The following is a 17,022-nucleotide window of genomic DNA, read 5'->3' as shown; positions in this document are numbered from 1 at the left end:
GAAGGAGGTCTGCATAGGACCTACCGGGCGCCTTAATGACAACTGTCTTACTGTCTGCTACGGGTGGGGTGCCTCTTCGCACCGAGGCGGACCTGGACCTGTCACGGGCTTGCTCACCCAAATTAGGGAGTATCATCCTCGGAGGTGACTTACCATCACGCAGCAGATATATGATAATTTTACGGATCATCGTACCAATTTGTCCCGAGGGGATGACATACACGGCCAAATCAGATCTACCAACCACACGTCTCATAGCCCTGATGATTTGTGTCGCAGCAGTCCTATCTCCATCTTCCAAGCTGTATACAACTGTGTATCTGGTACCTTTGGTGGAAACTCTGTTGTCCTCTAGGACCGTAGAATCTTGAATGATCATGGCACCCGGCTGAGTGCCATGGTACTGACTACCCGGTCTCTGTTTACTGACATCAATGAAATGGCAGCTATCCTCTCCTGAATCGACCACAGAGACTTGAGTTAATCTATTCATAGCCCAAGTGGACCATCTTTTCGGTAGTCTCTCAACCAACTGTTCATCAGTGAGCTCTAATTCTATTATGTCACCTTCCTTGCTTTGTCTATCAGTCTGGGTCCCCTGAGTGTTGGTTTCTTTCTCGGATAACTCCTCGTTTACCAATTGCAGCTGGAGATAAATTTCAGTCAGCTCTTTCTCATGATTCTTTAGGAAAGCCGGGCGGTCTTACCCAGGCTTTCCTCAACTGAAGCAGTGTGTGTCCCAGCCTGTAAGTCACATCCTTAAGTACTGGCGGGACCTCCTCCTCCTCGGAAGAACCCGCCCTGGCACGTTTAGCACCTTTGGATTCAGCTACTTTCCAGCCTTTCGTGTCCGAGGTCTTTGATGTTCCAGGTGGATTAATCTCCATCTTTTCCTCCATAGAACTCAACAGATTATGTCTCTATTATCTTTTGCGTAATCTACGCCCAATTCCTAGAGTTTAGACACCCCACAAGTGGGGGGGGGGGGGTACCAAAAGTTCGGGCAAGGGCCCCCAAATTTGAGAAAACTTTTGGGGCACGCCAAAAGAACCAGAATTGTCTGAAATGTGTAGATCCCGAAGGATTTTTGCCCCGGCGCCTCCCAAAAGGAGATATAGCCCCCCCAAAAAAGGGCCCAAACCCAGGCAAAACATTTGGGGCAGGCCAAAAGGTCAGAAAAGTTTTGAAACGCCTAGATCCAAAAGGGTTTTGATCTAGGCGCATCCAATCAAAAGTTACAGGGGTTTAAAGTTCCCCTAGTAAACGACTCATTTGACTTGAAAAAAATTTTTATGTCTTACAACTATAACAAAAATATTTTAAGTTGTTGTTTACCAGTTTAGACTGACCTGAATCTGCTTGTCTATCGACTTAGAATTTTTACAGCAAATTTCTATATTACTGTATAATACGCCTAACCTTAATGTCTTAATAAAAAATTACTCCGACCTCCAAAATTCATGAAATTTTCAAAACTTATTATTTACCTCTGCCTCTTTAAGAAATGAACGTGTCCAATTCCAAAAATTCAAGTAAACCAGTCCAAAAAACACTTTGAAAATCACACAGTATATTCTGTGTGATTAGAATATGGCTAAGAATAAGAAAAACCTTAATAAAAAAGTAATCCGTCGTCCAAAAATCACAAAATTTCATACACTAGTCCTTGATCCTTACCACTGGATTACGTACTGGATTTCCTTACCTACTGGATAAAGCCAAGCTACTTCTTATAAAATGTAATGTAATCAAATATTCATGTAATGCTTGATTTGTTCACTTACACTTTCAATTTATTACTCTTAGAATTGTATGTTTCAACCTTTAATTATTCTTGATCCCTTATTTCCAACAATTGGATGGCAACTGATTTCAAGCTAAGAATCTTCAAATTTCCATATTTGAATCTTGATTAAATTTTTCATATTGCATAGTTTGATAGAGCAACTCTGCTTAAAAATTGATGTAGGGATTTTCATTTCTTGTCTGTTTAAAATTACCATTTCCTATCCTAGGAAAACCTAGGACCAATGTGTCCATCAAATAAAGTGCTGTTTCCTAATCCCACATAATTCCTAGTTGATGTATTTTCTTAAAAAAATAGTACAAACATGTTTTATCTTTTAGAATGAATGTTCTAATACACCAACACATTCATGCGGGAACACATAGATTGTTGGATGGATATGGGTTTGTTCTGATTCACATAGACCGTATGGTAGGCAGGTGTCGTTTGTAGTTGCCAGTGCAACTACAAATGGTGGGAGCAGATTTGTTGATTTGTGTTGTTGATGCCCTAGGTTTTTCACAAGGCTGTACAGTATATTGCACAATGGTTAGTTTTATAAATTTTGTATTTTTTTTTACATTTTCCTAAAATTTTCAAGTTTTCTATTTTTTGAATAAATTTAATTCAAAATAAAAAATGTGATTATTTTGTAATTTTCTATGTTAACTTCTTTAGAAACATCAACTATTTGAAAAATAATTGATTCTGGTAGTAGTTTTCTTTCTCTTGCACCTTTTTTCTATAATTGAGTTTAAAAAAATTGTTTTTATAATTTATTTTTTCTGGATTAATTTATTCAGAATAACATTTGTAATCATTGCTAAACTTTTCAATATTTTAAAATATTTTCTCCTGCTTCACTAATTCCACATTTTTTATTGTTCTATATTCCTTTTTATAAGGTTTTCTTTGATTTCATTTCTACCCTCGGAACATTCTTTTTTTTATAAAGTAGAAGCATACATAATTTTCCAAAATATAGTCCAAAAAAAAATTGTGTTAATGCTATTCCGTATTATTGTTTATTTGAATAAACATTTTCAGACTTAGATTATTTCAAGTTTGTTTGAGCAATAAAATAAATTGCGAAATTCAGTGGTCATGCACCATTTTTTGGCAGGTTCTGATCAGTGAACATTTTTTTCTGTGTACTTTTCCCATTCTCTGACACCTTGTGTTATAATAAAAAAAAAATTATTTAGGTTGATGGATGAAATAAATGAAAAAATTGCTAAAATGTATGTAACAATTAACTGTGCATCATTTGATCCAACGTGTTGTAATATAATCTAGTTCATTACTATATCTTGAAAGCTGAAATGTTTATTTGTCCATTTTACTGAAATTTAAACTTTTTAAGATTTATATTATATCTCTGTACTGTTAAATTATTTTTAAATTCTATTAAATAAACCATCTGGTACAGAATATTGATATATGACATATCTTACCATAATTTTTCTTGAAAGTACTTTTCAAGAAAAGTACTAAGTACAAAAAGTACCGTGGGATCACGGGATCCCACATCCTTAGTGATAATTGAAATAATTGTTGATTGATTATTTCATTCATGACGGAGGATACAGGATCCTGATTATAACTGTGATGATTTTTTTTTTCTCTTAAGGTTAGGTGGCCAAGTCGGTTTTATAATTTGTAATATGCGTTCAACTAAAGAAGCATACATTGGAGATACCTTGTATTTAAAATCACAGCCAGTTGATGCATTAGAACCTTTTAAACCAGCAAAACCTATGGTATTTGCTGGAGTTTATCCTATGGATCAATCAGAGTTTCCTGCTGTTAGAGCAGCAATTGATAAATTAACACTTAATGATCCTGCAGTTACTGTTGTTAATGATGCTAGGTTTGTATACATTTTATTTTTTTACTTTTTCATATACGAGGTCTGTAAATAAAGTAATGAGACTAGTTTTTTTTTTGGCAGCCGAAGTGGCAACACTGTAAAGTTACTAGTAAACATATGGTTATATAAACAGCTGATTTATATTAAGTATTAATATTTTTAGTCTATTGTTCCCACGTGAGACATAAACAGACTTTTCATGAAACAAGTTTTTCTTGTGCGTTACAAAAATGAATTATTCTAATTATGAGCAACGTTGTGCAATCAAGTTTTGTGTTAAATTCTAATTCTGTGAAAATGCTACTGGAACTTTTTCAAAATTGAAAAGGGCATATGGAGATGACGCTCTGTTTTTAGGTGATTTAAAGCATTTTCAGATGGCCGGGAATCAGTTGTGAACAATTCACGCTCTGGAAGACCGTTAACGACAAAAAGTGACGACAATGTTGAGCGAATCAGTGACTTGATACGGTATGACCGGTGATTAACTGTCAGAATGATTGCAGAACAATTGAATTTGAGCCGTACCACAGTCCATCAAATTTTGACAAAGAATTGGACATGAAAAAAGTTTGTCCAAAATTAGTTCCAAAAAACCTCATTGTTGAACAGAAAAACAACAGAGTGAAACTGTGCCACGATCTTCTAGGGTGAATTGAAACTGATCTGATTTTCTAAAAAAATGTTATTACTGGTGGTGAATCTTGGATATTTAAGTACGAACCAGAAACAAAATGCCAAGGCAAGGAGTGGCACACTTCAAACTCACCTTTACTTTTACTTTTCAGAAAAGCAAAAATGAGCAAATCAAAACTCAAAACCATGCTAATTTGTTTCTTCGATAGTAATGGCATTGTTCATAAAGAGTTTTTGCCTACAGGACAATCAATATGTTTACTGAAAAATTCTTGAAAGACTGCGGAAAAAAATTGCCCATGTGAGACCAGCCATCAAAGAAGACAACTGGATGCTGCATCATGACAATTCACTTTCAGTTAATAAGTTTTTGGCAAAAGCATTCCTGTAGTTCCTCAATCACCTTATTCACCTGATTTGAGTCCCTATTACTTTTTCCTGTTACTGATGTAAAAAAAAAACACCTCAAAGGATACCATTTTGGAACAGTAGAAGACATAAAAAAAATTTAACCGACCATTTGACGGATATTCCAGTTACTGAGTTCCAACACCGAGTGGGAACTCAGTCCTTGGGGCTTCCCAAGGGAACTATTTCAAAGGTGATAGAGTCCATGTATAATTGGATTGTAAATTAAAAGTTTTTCTGAACTAGTCTCATTACTTTATTTATAGACCTCGAATATATAATTTTTTTTGTTTAATAATACTGTAATGTAATAATTAATATATTTTAATTTTAATGTATCCACTAGCTACTTTGGGTGTGATGTAATTCTCATTATGTTGCTGTAATATGGTACCATAATGTCAATAATTTCCACTTTGGAAAATTATTATTTATATGGCAACATGAGTAACATGATGTTATATGGTTGTTAAACTCGGACTTAAGTAATATAGACTTATTGGGATTTGAAGATGATTTTTCTTTTTGGAAAGATCTGCTAGAAAAGCTTTAATTAAAATATATTAGGGATACAGAAATAAAAAACTTACGGAAGTGGAACAAACTATTTAAGAAATTTCATAGCATAATCAGTTGTGAAACTTAAGCCATTGTATGAAGGAGGACAACACAAAATTCTAGTGGCAACGTTCGTCAGGTTAATTAAAAGTATGAAAAGTTATGGATTTCAGCCATTGAACATTAGTAATACAGGTATATGATAAATTAAGTTGTTATAAGTGATTTTATATATATATATATAAATATCTAACTAATTATATAATATAAATTTTTTAGCCACTCCACAAAGTGCAGAATTAAAGAACATTCTTACCTTACCTACATTTTTATTAATAAGCGCTTTCAGTCATAAGCCCATCTTCAGTAATGTTTTTTTAATTTTTTACATTTACACATTAAAATACATATATGTTAAAATTTGTAGAACAAATATTTGTTCAGTCAATAAAAAATTTAAAATGTCATAATATTTCAAATTTCCTATAACATGTTGTCAATATGTTAATACAGTATTGTAGTGATTATCTGATTTATTTAAAATTTCTTATTAATGTATTACCAACTTAAATAATATTTATAAGAATATCCCCATCAAATTCTGTTTGGAGATTCATTAGGTTGAATTTATGTTATGTTTATGTATATAAATTCTTTCTAAAATTTCTAATTTTTTATTATTACTTTCATGTTCAATGTTTACTTTTTCAAATATTTCTCAACTAGTTATATTATGTTTGTTAATTATTAAACGGTGTGCTAAATTTTTTAAAATAGTCTACCTATTTTTAAATGACCTGTTTGTTTTTCCAATATGTATTTTTTCAGTTATTGCATTTTAGTTCGTAAATATCAGAAGAATCGTATTTATTTTTTACTATTTTATTATAATATTTTAAATGTTTTATTAAATGGTTGTCAGGTTTATATTTTTCATCATTATAAGCATTAATTAAGTTTTCTATAATTTTATTTGTGTAGGAGTAATAATCTATGTAAATATTTTTGTTGTTTTAATTTTCATTATGGGTTTTAATGAAATCAATGAAAATATTTATATAAATTACTCCAATGAAAATATTTTCATTGCTTTCATTAAAACCTGTAAATGAAAATTAAAACAACAAAAATATTTATATAAATTACTCCTACAAAAATTAAATTATAAAGAACTTAATTAATGCTTATAATGATAAAAAATATAAACCTGATAACCATATAATAAAACATTTGAAATATTATAATAATAAAATAGTAAAAAATAAATACGATTCTTTTGGTATTTATGAAATAAAATGCAATAATTGTGAAAAAATATATATTGGAAAAACAAATAGGTCATTTAAAAATAGACCATCTCAGGTCATTTAAAAATAAAAAAATAGGTAGACTATTTAAAAAAGTGTAGCAGACCATTTAAAAATTAACAAACATAACTAGTTTGAAAAATAATTTAGAAATAATTGAAAAAGTAAACATTGAGCATGAAAGTAATAATAAAAAATTAGAAAGATTTTATTTATATAAACATAGTGTAAATTCAGCCCAATGAATCTGCAGACAGAATTTGATGGGGACATTCTTATAAATATTATTTAAGTTGGTAATACATTTATTAGAAATTATAAATAAATCAGATAATCAGCACAGTACTGAATTAACATATTGACAACATGTTAAAAGAAATTTGAATATTATGACATTTAAAATTTTTTATTGACTTAACAAATATTTGTTCTACAAATTTTAACATGTAATATGTATTTTAATGTGTAAATTTAAAAAAAATATTACTGAAGATGGGCTTATGCCCGAAAGTGCTTTGATGAAAAAAAGTAAGGTAAGAATGTTCTTTAATTGTGTACTTATTGCTTAATAAGATTTTATTATATAATTAGCTATAATTTACATACAGAGGAAATATGGACTACAAAAAATTTAATTTAAATAAATTAATATATATATATATATATATATATATATAAATTTATTGTTTAGGATTAAAATTTGTATGTTTGGTTGGAAATAACCTCAGCCTTAACGAAATTCTCATTAAAAATAATGTAATCATACCTGCTATGTCTTTAAATTGTTAAAATACCGGCAATAATATTTGTACATCTATAATTTACATACGTTATATAGATATTACAGTGTAGTTGAAGCCATTGTAATATATTGTATAGTCAAGAATGGATAAAGTTCTATCTTGTCAATAAAAATGGAATGTATGCATCTGCCTGGATGGATCAAGGGAAACTATGGTAAAATCTTTGTCTTGTCAAAACAGCTTCATAAAATGCATGTCTTACTATAAAATAAACAAAATGTTGAAATTTCATATTAATATTCAAAATAATAAATACACAGATCAGTAGCAAAGAAAGTGAATAAAGATGTAGTATAATGAAAATTATTTGAGTATGTATTATATTTTCTTATTAAAAAGTCAAGATTTTGGAAATCCTAATTTTATTATTTTTTATTCACCTTGATTGTTATTCTTGGAAATGGCTGTGCCATCTTTAGGAATTTCTCATGTCAAATCACTTACAAGCTTTATGATTACAGCACAAATAGATACGTGTATTATTTTAATAAAAAATATTTATACTCTGTTCAGTCCAGCATTAGGTCAAGGTTGGAGACTCGGTTTTCTTGGTTTATTGCATATGGAAGTATTTAATCAGCGATTAGAACAAGAACACAACGCTCATGCTATTATTGCAGCACCTAGTGTGCCGTATAAAGGTAATATTAAGAATAATATTATTGCAACATGTAATTTATGGATATACTTTAGTTCAGCGATACTCATTTCTTTCATTATAGTAAATCCTAGTAATTAATAGATTACAGTTTTATATACAGCAAGTCTGTATTTTCTGAAGAATTACTCTTAGGGATAGCAGATTTTCAATAACTGTCAATTTATAAACCTTGAGGAAAAGCAGGTCTTAATGGATTTTTCTAAATTTTCCATCTAACTGGAATCGAGAATGATGGAGGATATATAGTTTAATTATATAAGGTCCTCCATATAGAAGACATTTTTTTTTTTAATTTTGTGTCTTTGTCTCTGTTAGGTCAGTGGCAGCACCTCTTCCTTACTTATTTACTTTTTTTGTAATTATTGAACATTACTTAAAGGAACAACGCATTTTTTTTAGTGAAAATGCATTACAAATAAGGCAGTAATCTAGTGAGTTCTCAAATTGTACAGAATCTTTAGTTGAAAAAATGCACCTAATAAGTCAGTAGTTCAGAGATCGATTAAGAAATTCAAAGAAACCGGTTTGATTATGTTGATTAAATTGAAGGTTTTCTTTTGCTAGTTGTTCTCTTGAAAGTATTACTGTCTGGAGAGGAAATGTCAATTTTAGTCCAGGGAAATTGATTTGCCATTTTTACTTTCCCATCTAGATAGTGCTGTAGCTCTAGAAGGGAAAGTATTGTAATCGGTCTGATTTGGGCATATGCAGTTTTCACCAGACCTTGATGTTTTGAACATAAGGAACTCAAAAAAACCAGATGGAAATTTTCTGGATGTTAATGTTCGTATGTATGTATTTGTCTTCAGTGTTGGCCTCTAAATCACCGAACATCTCCAGACCTACTGGGCCGATTATGACCAAACTGATCAGATATATTCTATATATGGGCCATTGATGCCATTAAATTTTCAACTTGTAGAGCATGGTAACCCTGAGTACCTCAAGATTTCGCCTAATTAAAGTCATATTTTTCTTAGACTTATTTGTTGACAATTGCAAAATTGACCCTATCCCAAAAAATGTTCTAACTACTGCTATGTTGTGATATCACAGGTGAGCACTGAGTCTGCTGACTCGGTACCTTGTGCATTAATCCTCATGGCTACCATAAAAGCAAAATTTGTTCTATGTAAATTGTGAAATTACACTAGTTTATTTAGCGCCGACCGTTGCTGCTAGTACCGCTACATCTGTGCAAATTAAATACAATATTCACACACTCTTTAGTTGAAATTATTGAATTAAATGAACAAAAAAATGTTATATTTAAATAAAATGATAAATATTTTAAATTAACTTGTGTGTGTGTATATATGTGTGCAAGCCATGCATCAGAAACAATCCACAGTTATAGGATTTTGTGACAACACGGCCTTAGCCACATGATAGGAAAGTCCTACAACCGTGTTGTCAGCTTTTTCACAATAATTTGTCATTCTGAGAATCACCATGCAATGAATTTTCAAAGAAGATCTGTATCTAAATGTCTATAAGATTCAACTTCCTTAAGAATTCCAGCCGGTAGATCTGAATTTGAAACCCTGAGAATTTGTCAATTAGATGTTGGGTAACCAAGAACTGGAAAAATTTTTTTTTATGAAAATCATCTCTAGTTTTGAGACTTTCAACCGAATGGGTATGTCAGGCAACAAAAATTTTGGGTTTGGAGCCCAGAGAACCCTGAAAGCAGTTACCTCTCGATGAGTCATTACTTGGTAAATCTTGCTTGTGGAAGCGATTAGGTCATATTCTTTTAAAAATGAAGCTGAAAGAAGTACATTAAAGTGAATGTATGACAACAATATAATTGAAAGTTCTTTTTCTGCTTTAATTGGACAGAATGGATTTGGAAGATAAGTAATTTCAGCCAGATAGTACAACACTCTTATGTGAAACAACTGATTATGTTATAAAAAAATTTCCCATCCTTATCTTCCACAACTGCAACCAAAATTGGCCCCAAGTCTTGCAATTTCACACTATGGGATTTCTTCCTCTATGGTATGGGGTTTGTGAAATTTCATGTTGATTTCAATAAATTATAAAACAATTCAAAGCTCGTGATGTAGATTTAATTTGTTACTGAAACTGAGCCGCAAAATTACACACAAGTTCAACGGAAATATTATTGAAAGAAGAAGAGTGTGACTGCAGAGGGGGTTACAGGAACATTCACTAATATTATATTGTATAATTAACTATAATGCATTTTATTAATTGTATTTTAACTATAATTTTTTACTTTTTAATTGTATAATTAACTATAAGTACATTTTGCATTAGAATTAAAATAACTTTAATAAATTATTTATTTAAAATATACTTTTTAATAATTTTATTAAAAAATTAAATAGTATCTTTTATGGAACATGCTTTATGTTAATGCTACATTGAATTGTAACAGAACTTTCACACTTTTTGAAAAAACTAAACTTTTTTACCTATGATGAGTCTCATCTGACTCTTGTAATGCTATTGGACTTGTTGTATTTTTTATATAGATTCAAGGTGTTCCAGAAATTAAATGTGGTTGTCGTCAAGATTTCATTGAAGAGTGATTTTGTCTGATGAAGCCATCAGACAAATTTACCATCTAAATTATTTTGTTAACAAACTGAACTTTCACTTCTTTTACCGCAAGCTCCTGAAACATAGTGAAAAAGTGACAATGTGATATACATTGTTAGGAGGAAAAATTGCGTAGTATAATTTCTTGAAAGTGATGGCTGTATAGTTACTGTGATTCAGAACTATACAGCAACATAATACTAATATTTCTCAGCAATGAACTAAAAAGTACTATCGTGTATAACAGGTATGGTTTCAGCAGTATGAAGCTATAATCCACAGTTGAGAATATCAATTACTGCTGTACATGGTTTTTCTGAAATCATATCACGTTGTGGAATGGCAATATGATTTGTCCTTCAAGTTCACCAGATATTTTTATTTTGATTTTTTTTCTACTAGCATTTTAAAAAGTTCATCGTTCTCTTCTTGTTCTCTCAAAGCATTAGTGAACTAAAAATTAGGATTTATGAAGAGATTAATTAATCTGCTTTGAGCAGTGAGTTATAGCAAATGTTCGTCGATTAAAGCCTTAAGCCTTCCAAAAGGTGCTTATATTCTTGGGAATGGGAATGCTTATATTCTACCATTTTTGGGAGTGACCTACGGCTCAGTCATCTTCTATTATTTGGTTGTGGTATATAACATGTACTTATCCGCATTCCTTTTGATTTGAAATTAATTCTTGCTAGTATTATTTAAGCATTTGTGGAAAAAATTCATTCATTTATTTTTAATGTATTTTTTGCAGAAGGGCATAAAGAAACTGTTTCTTTTTTTTCACTTTAGTTACTATAGTTGGGAAGAAAAATATTGAAAAATATGGCGGAGAAGTAGTATCTATTTCTAACCCAGCACATTGGCCTGATGTCTCTATTATTAAAGAAATAATGGAACCGATTGTTTTAGGGACAATTATTACTCCTGGTAAGTTGATAATAAAATGGTAATTGTTTGTTGTTAGTATATAATATTATAAGTGTAAATATAGTTATCTGATTGATGTTCTGCTAATGAGTTCCTCATATTGTAAATTACTTTTACATTAATTTTTCCAGTTTTTTTCTGGGGTCAGGTGAATGGGGTTTTTATGACCAGATACATGACCTGATGCCAACGTACTAGAAAGAAAGAAAAAATAAAAATTTGTAGTACGTGAAAAATGCCATTCCTAGTTGAGGTTTAGAACATTCTAAGGAAACAGATTTTACCATGGATAATCTATATTAAGAGAAATGTTCATGTAAACATAATTAAAAAACCATTTAAATTTATTTTGTGTCTGTGTGTTTTTGTTTTGTTTCTTTTTAAAATAATATGTATTTATTTAACTCTAAATAAGTTGAAAGTAAATGTAAAATACAGAAATAATAAATGCGATCCTAGTATTAAAGAATCAAAATAAAAATAATTCACAAGACTAGGCCATAGTCTGTCAGCCAGATTTTCAAGTAAATTTCGTTTTTCCTTAATCTTAGTTATAGCAGATGTATAAACAATTTATTAAATTTTGTCAAAATTAAAAAAAAAAATCTGTTTAAATAATAAATAATGTTTTACTTTGATTAATTTTATAAACAGAATTAAATCAGAAATTTGAATTGAGATCTGGTGGTTAGTGACCACCATAGACTGGCCATATGTCATCCACAATTCTCCCTCCACACACCAAACTTGCAGTTAAGTACCTATTCGGTTTAAATTGTTCGACTCAAAAAAATAAAAACTAAAATCAACTCGTTTTCCTAGCTTCACTCGCACTAGTATTCATAGACTTATCTCCATCCTGTATTTAATTAATTCACAAAACAATCTAATTATCCTGTCTATATGTTTCAATCAAAGTGTAGTACAGAGAGTACAGTACAAAGTGTGTACAGTAACTGTATAGTATACTACTTATCAATTGGTCTTGATTCCTGTACCATAATGCTTCCATAATGTTGCCAATCAATATGACCCAATTTCTCCCATTCAGATGATAAAGACTTCTTGTTCCTCTAAAAATTTTTTCTTTAACCATATGTTATGCAGCTCCCTCAATACACTGCATTTTTCAAAAATGCACCCTCAAAACAGAAAAAGACAAAATGGAATATTTCTGTTCATATCAATATTACACACAGATTGTGCATGAAAGGAAGGTATGCACAGATTGTGCATACCTTCCCTCCTCTCTGTGTGGTCCATAGTTAAGAAAAATAGTGTTTGTCTTACTTGGGAAATTATATCCATATTAATTCTTTTTTTATCAATTGGGTAATGTATTCTAACCACATTCTCCAAATTTAGTGTACGATTATGAAATTGCCCTATTCGACCATTTATTTATCCCCTACCTTATTTTATTAAGCTGCTATTCTATTTAGCACAACTATTTCACTTCTGTATATTATCCCTTTCCACACCATAAGTATTTTCCAGATTAACCATTTTCTTGTGCTAACTGATAATTCCTAATGACAAAAAGATGAGCAAGTTTTATATAGAAAAACTTTCCACATAAAATTTCAACTTTCAAGGCAAAATGAAAAATGTTTCCAATATATATTGAAAACATTTGCATTCAAAACATTCTTCAACTTGCTTACCCGCATGTCTCTTCTGTTATCCATGTAGAATATATAATTGGGAATATTATTAAGAAGTCCAAACAACCTTTTTATAAAAAAATTAAGAAAACCTTCAATTTGCTAATACCCCCTTTTTGAGGTCTGTAACAACAACTACCCTAAAAACCTATCTTGTTGACAAGGTTTCCTCAACAATTAAATTATTCTAAATATCATTTATACCATATATTGCTGCTACCACTTGTTTCCTAAAATCCTCTTCTGCAGACAATGTTGTAAAACTTACATCCAAGTATTTATAGCCGTTTACAACTGCTTTTTGATTCTCACCATCATACCACTACTCATTTCAAACTGTAGAAAGGGGAGTTTACAGTGTAATTTTAAATTATCATTTTCTGTAACACTAACTTATTATCTGCCAATATCTCCACATCATCTGCATAAAGAAGTCTGTTGATTTTAATATCCGCTAAAAATAGACCACCCCTTGTATCATCAGAAGTGTTTGTGTTTATTTCCTTGATGAATTTGCTACATAAGCATGAAGCTTGTGCGTGCACAGGATATGGAAAAAGAATTTGGTGTAGCGTATGAAAAATGCCGTGCCTGACCAGGATTTGAACCAGAAGCTCTGGATGAAAGGCCAAGATGCTACCACTCCACCACAGCGATCAGCTGTTTTATATAAGAAAAGAAAATACCAGTGATATCCAGGTTGTTGATTTTCTATTTACAACCTTGATTATATTATACTGGTTAAAAAAAAAATGTTATGTGTAGCCAAATATTCACGTCTGAATTTTCTATCAACCTGGATGTTGTTTTTTTTATCAACAGAATGGTAGAATCTTTTCTATCACCCTATTAATAGAATATTTTTCACGATAACTACTTTTTTTAATCAGAGACATACTTTTAGATTATATTTTAACATATTTTTTGTATTATTTTTCATTTATATTGTAAAATATAATTTATACAGATGCATCTACAATGCCTCTTGACCTCATAAGTGAGTAGATATTGTATGCACAATAGGTCTCAAGCATGTTGGATGGTTGATAATGTATAAATATTTTGTCAGGCATAAAGTAAGGCAACATTACAATACTTATTAAAAGGAACTTTTTTAATCGTATAGAATGTTCATTTTAAATAGAAATTAAAACAAAATGAAAATCAGGGGGCTAAAATAATTAAGTTAATTGAGAACTTCATTAACAGTGACAGAATCTGTATTCATGTCACTGTCTTTTCATTTGAACATAATTAACATCCTGCTCTTCACTGTTAAGTGCCTCAAACAGTTCCTCATCGATTAGCAGGGTAGGTTTCTAAATTAAGTTTCTGAAACATAAAAAAATTGAGTACGGTTAAGAATAATGCAAACTAAAATATACAAAATTAATTTTGAAAAATGTAATCCATAATTTCATTTATCAATTGTATACAATTTTATACATAATTTTAAGTAAGATGACTAAAAATAATTAGTTAGTAATGATAATAATAATAATTTACCTTAAATTTCCATATAGACTGTACTCATTGTACACAAATTTGTATAAATATTTGTAAGCTACATAATTGGCGAGATCTAATATAAAAGTATGTATACAAATTATTTTGGATGCTAACCTCAACTTTTGTAAAATTTAAATGATTTATTACAAACATTTATTAAGTAACATCTTTTTAAAAAGGTTTAATAACTTAACTAAAAAAAAAAAAGACTAAAAAAGAAATAAAGAAATTGAATAACTCAAAACTCATTCAGGTGTCAGGTTTACTCTTTAAAGAATGTTTTAAACACATTAAATTCAGTAACAATATACAATTTAAGAAAATTAAACTGCTAAATATATTTCTACAAAAGTGTATGTGTAAGGACTGAAGGAGACATGTGTATATAACTCTTTTATTAAATCTATTTGAAATACGTAACTCATGTTATCTGAAGAAAGAGTATCTTTGATGTATTATAAAAGGCAGCCTTATAATCTACAAAAAAGACATTAGATTTTCTTCCAATGATTTCATTATACTGGCTAAAACAATAATGTTACCTGTTGGATCAACTAACTTCTGTTAAAATTACATAGATAGAGAATGATGGATTTCAACTGTGAAATAGTAGTAGTGTTTCAGCTGTGCCCATGCATCGTCTTTTCCCTTATGTGAGGAGTCTGCAGAGCACCTCTTGGCTGTCTCCTAACAAGTATATAACTCATTTCTTTCACGCCATGGTGCTTTTAGGGATAGGTTTTCTCGTTTCGGCTTGGCTGATTTGGGTCTGTGTCCATGGTGTGGCGTATTAGATGATGTCTTTCACGTTTTTTATGTTTGTCATCAGTATGATGAAAGATGATTAAAAGTACTGAGACAGCTCAAGGATACTTGGTTTATTTTAGATTTAAATGTTAACTGGAAAAGCCAGGTCGAATGGTCAATTGTGGAGAACTTCATGAAATATTTGGTTCTTCAGCGAGTTGCGAAGGGCGTGTAGGATGGGGAGTTCTGAGTTACCCAGGTGGCTTGGGTGTTCTGTTGTCACCAAGATAGGCATTCCATAGTTTTGTTCTGTTATTTTGTGGTAGGGATATAGCTCAAACTTTAAATATTTTATTCCTGTTTGGTTCTGTTCATTTGAGTAGTTTGTTTTGTGGTAATTGATAGTACATTCTTACACCGATGGAAATGTCATTTGTGGCATTTGCATTGGTGGCTTCCTGATGAAGACCAAGCTGTTAACTGAGAAATTTTATTCAGTCTGTGGGTTCAAAAGATGACTTCTGGTAAAGCCCATCAGGACTAAGTATGAAGGGGGTGGCTTGGCAATCGGAATCGTCATATGGCGGGATCTTCCACTTCAGGGTCAGAATGTAGCCAAATATTCACATCTGAAGCGTGCCTGATTTTCCCTTATAATTTTCCTCTTTTGTTCCTACCCATGTAATTTCTCCAATAAAATCGCTACAAAAATGTTAGATGCAGTATTTATAAATAAAATACCCCTGTAATTATTAACATCTCTTTTGTCTGGCTCTTCTTAGTAATGGGAAATTATAGAGTGAGTTAACAATGGTACCACCAACTCATTTTCTAAAATTATTAACACTTTGAATCCTAAGTCCGTAGAATTCACAAGCTATCAAAATTTGTGTAGTAACTGGAGCCTATGAAATCCATGGGCAATCATATTTAATTCCATTATAAAATTTCACACATGTTGCATTCGTTGTTACGGTTCATCGGATCATTCTTTAGTTCATTTGGAATGATTTGTTTGTTTTAAAACGCACTCTGCCGGATATTTTTGAAAATGTTGAGTATAAGCAACTAATGGTTTTTTTTTCGTTGTTTAGGATTAGAGATGCTGTTTGTCATATTGAATTGGTTATAAACAAAGTAATTATTTGTGTAATTGTTTTTTTTTTTTTTTTATTCGTAAGTAAAAATATTTATCGGTGTATATTTTAGTTTCAAGTTTTATCGTTTTCTGTCCAAATATGGATATTCATGATCCCTAAACTTTAGATCTATTTTGTGAAATGTTATCAGATTACGATTCTTGTGAAGATTCGGAGTCTGAACCAAGTAATAACTTTGTTCGTGGACATCAAAATAATTCACGTGTAGGAATTTCTCATAAAAATTTACATGCCGATTTACGATTCGGGTTCGGAAAACGATACTGATGAGGATCCTGATTTTGAGGTTACATCAGATTCAGAGTTTAATAGTAACATTATTGATCCCAGTCTGTCCACTTCTAACAGAAAAAGACAAAGTATACAATTTTACTCAGATTTGGTCTGGTCATTCACAGACATTCAATCTGCCCTT

General features: G+C 30.9%; 1 protein-coding gene across 3 annotated transcripts in view; it reads left to right on the top strand.

Annotated features, from left to right (window-relative positions):
- waw (Translation factor waclaw) overlaps positions 1-17,022 on the top strand; it is a 67,663-nt gene that overhangs the window by 31,490 nt on the left and 19,151 nt on the right. For all 3 annotated transcript variants that reach the window (XM_075378718.1, XM_075378716.1, XM_075378719.1), the window contains exons 6-8: positions 3,417-3,656; positions 7,882-8,009; positions 11,390-11,527. In XM_075378718.1, the coding sequence (XP_075234833.1) occupies positions 3,417-3,656; positions 7,882-8,009; positions 11,390-11,527 (506 nt within the window). The remainder of the gene's footprint in view (positions 1-3,416; positions 3,657-7,881; positions 8,010-11,389; positions 11,528-17,022) is intronic.

The sequence above is a fragment of the Lycorma delicatula genome, chromosome 11 (assembly GCF_047948215.1).
Source record: "Lycorma delicatula isolate Av1 chromosome 11, ASM4794821v1, whole genome shotgun sequence".
Taxonomy (NCBI): Eukaryota; Metazoa; Arthropoda; class Insecta; order Hemiptera; family Fulgoridae; genus Lycorma; species Lycorma delicatula.
The sequence above is the reverse complement of the archived record's forward strand: the minus strand, read 5'-3'. Positions and strand labels throughout refer to the sequence as shown.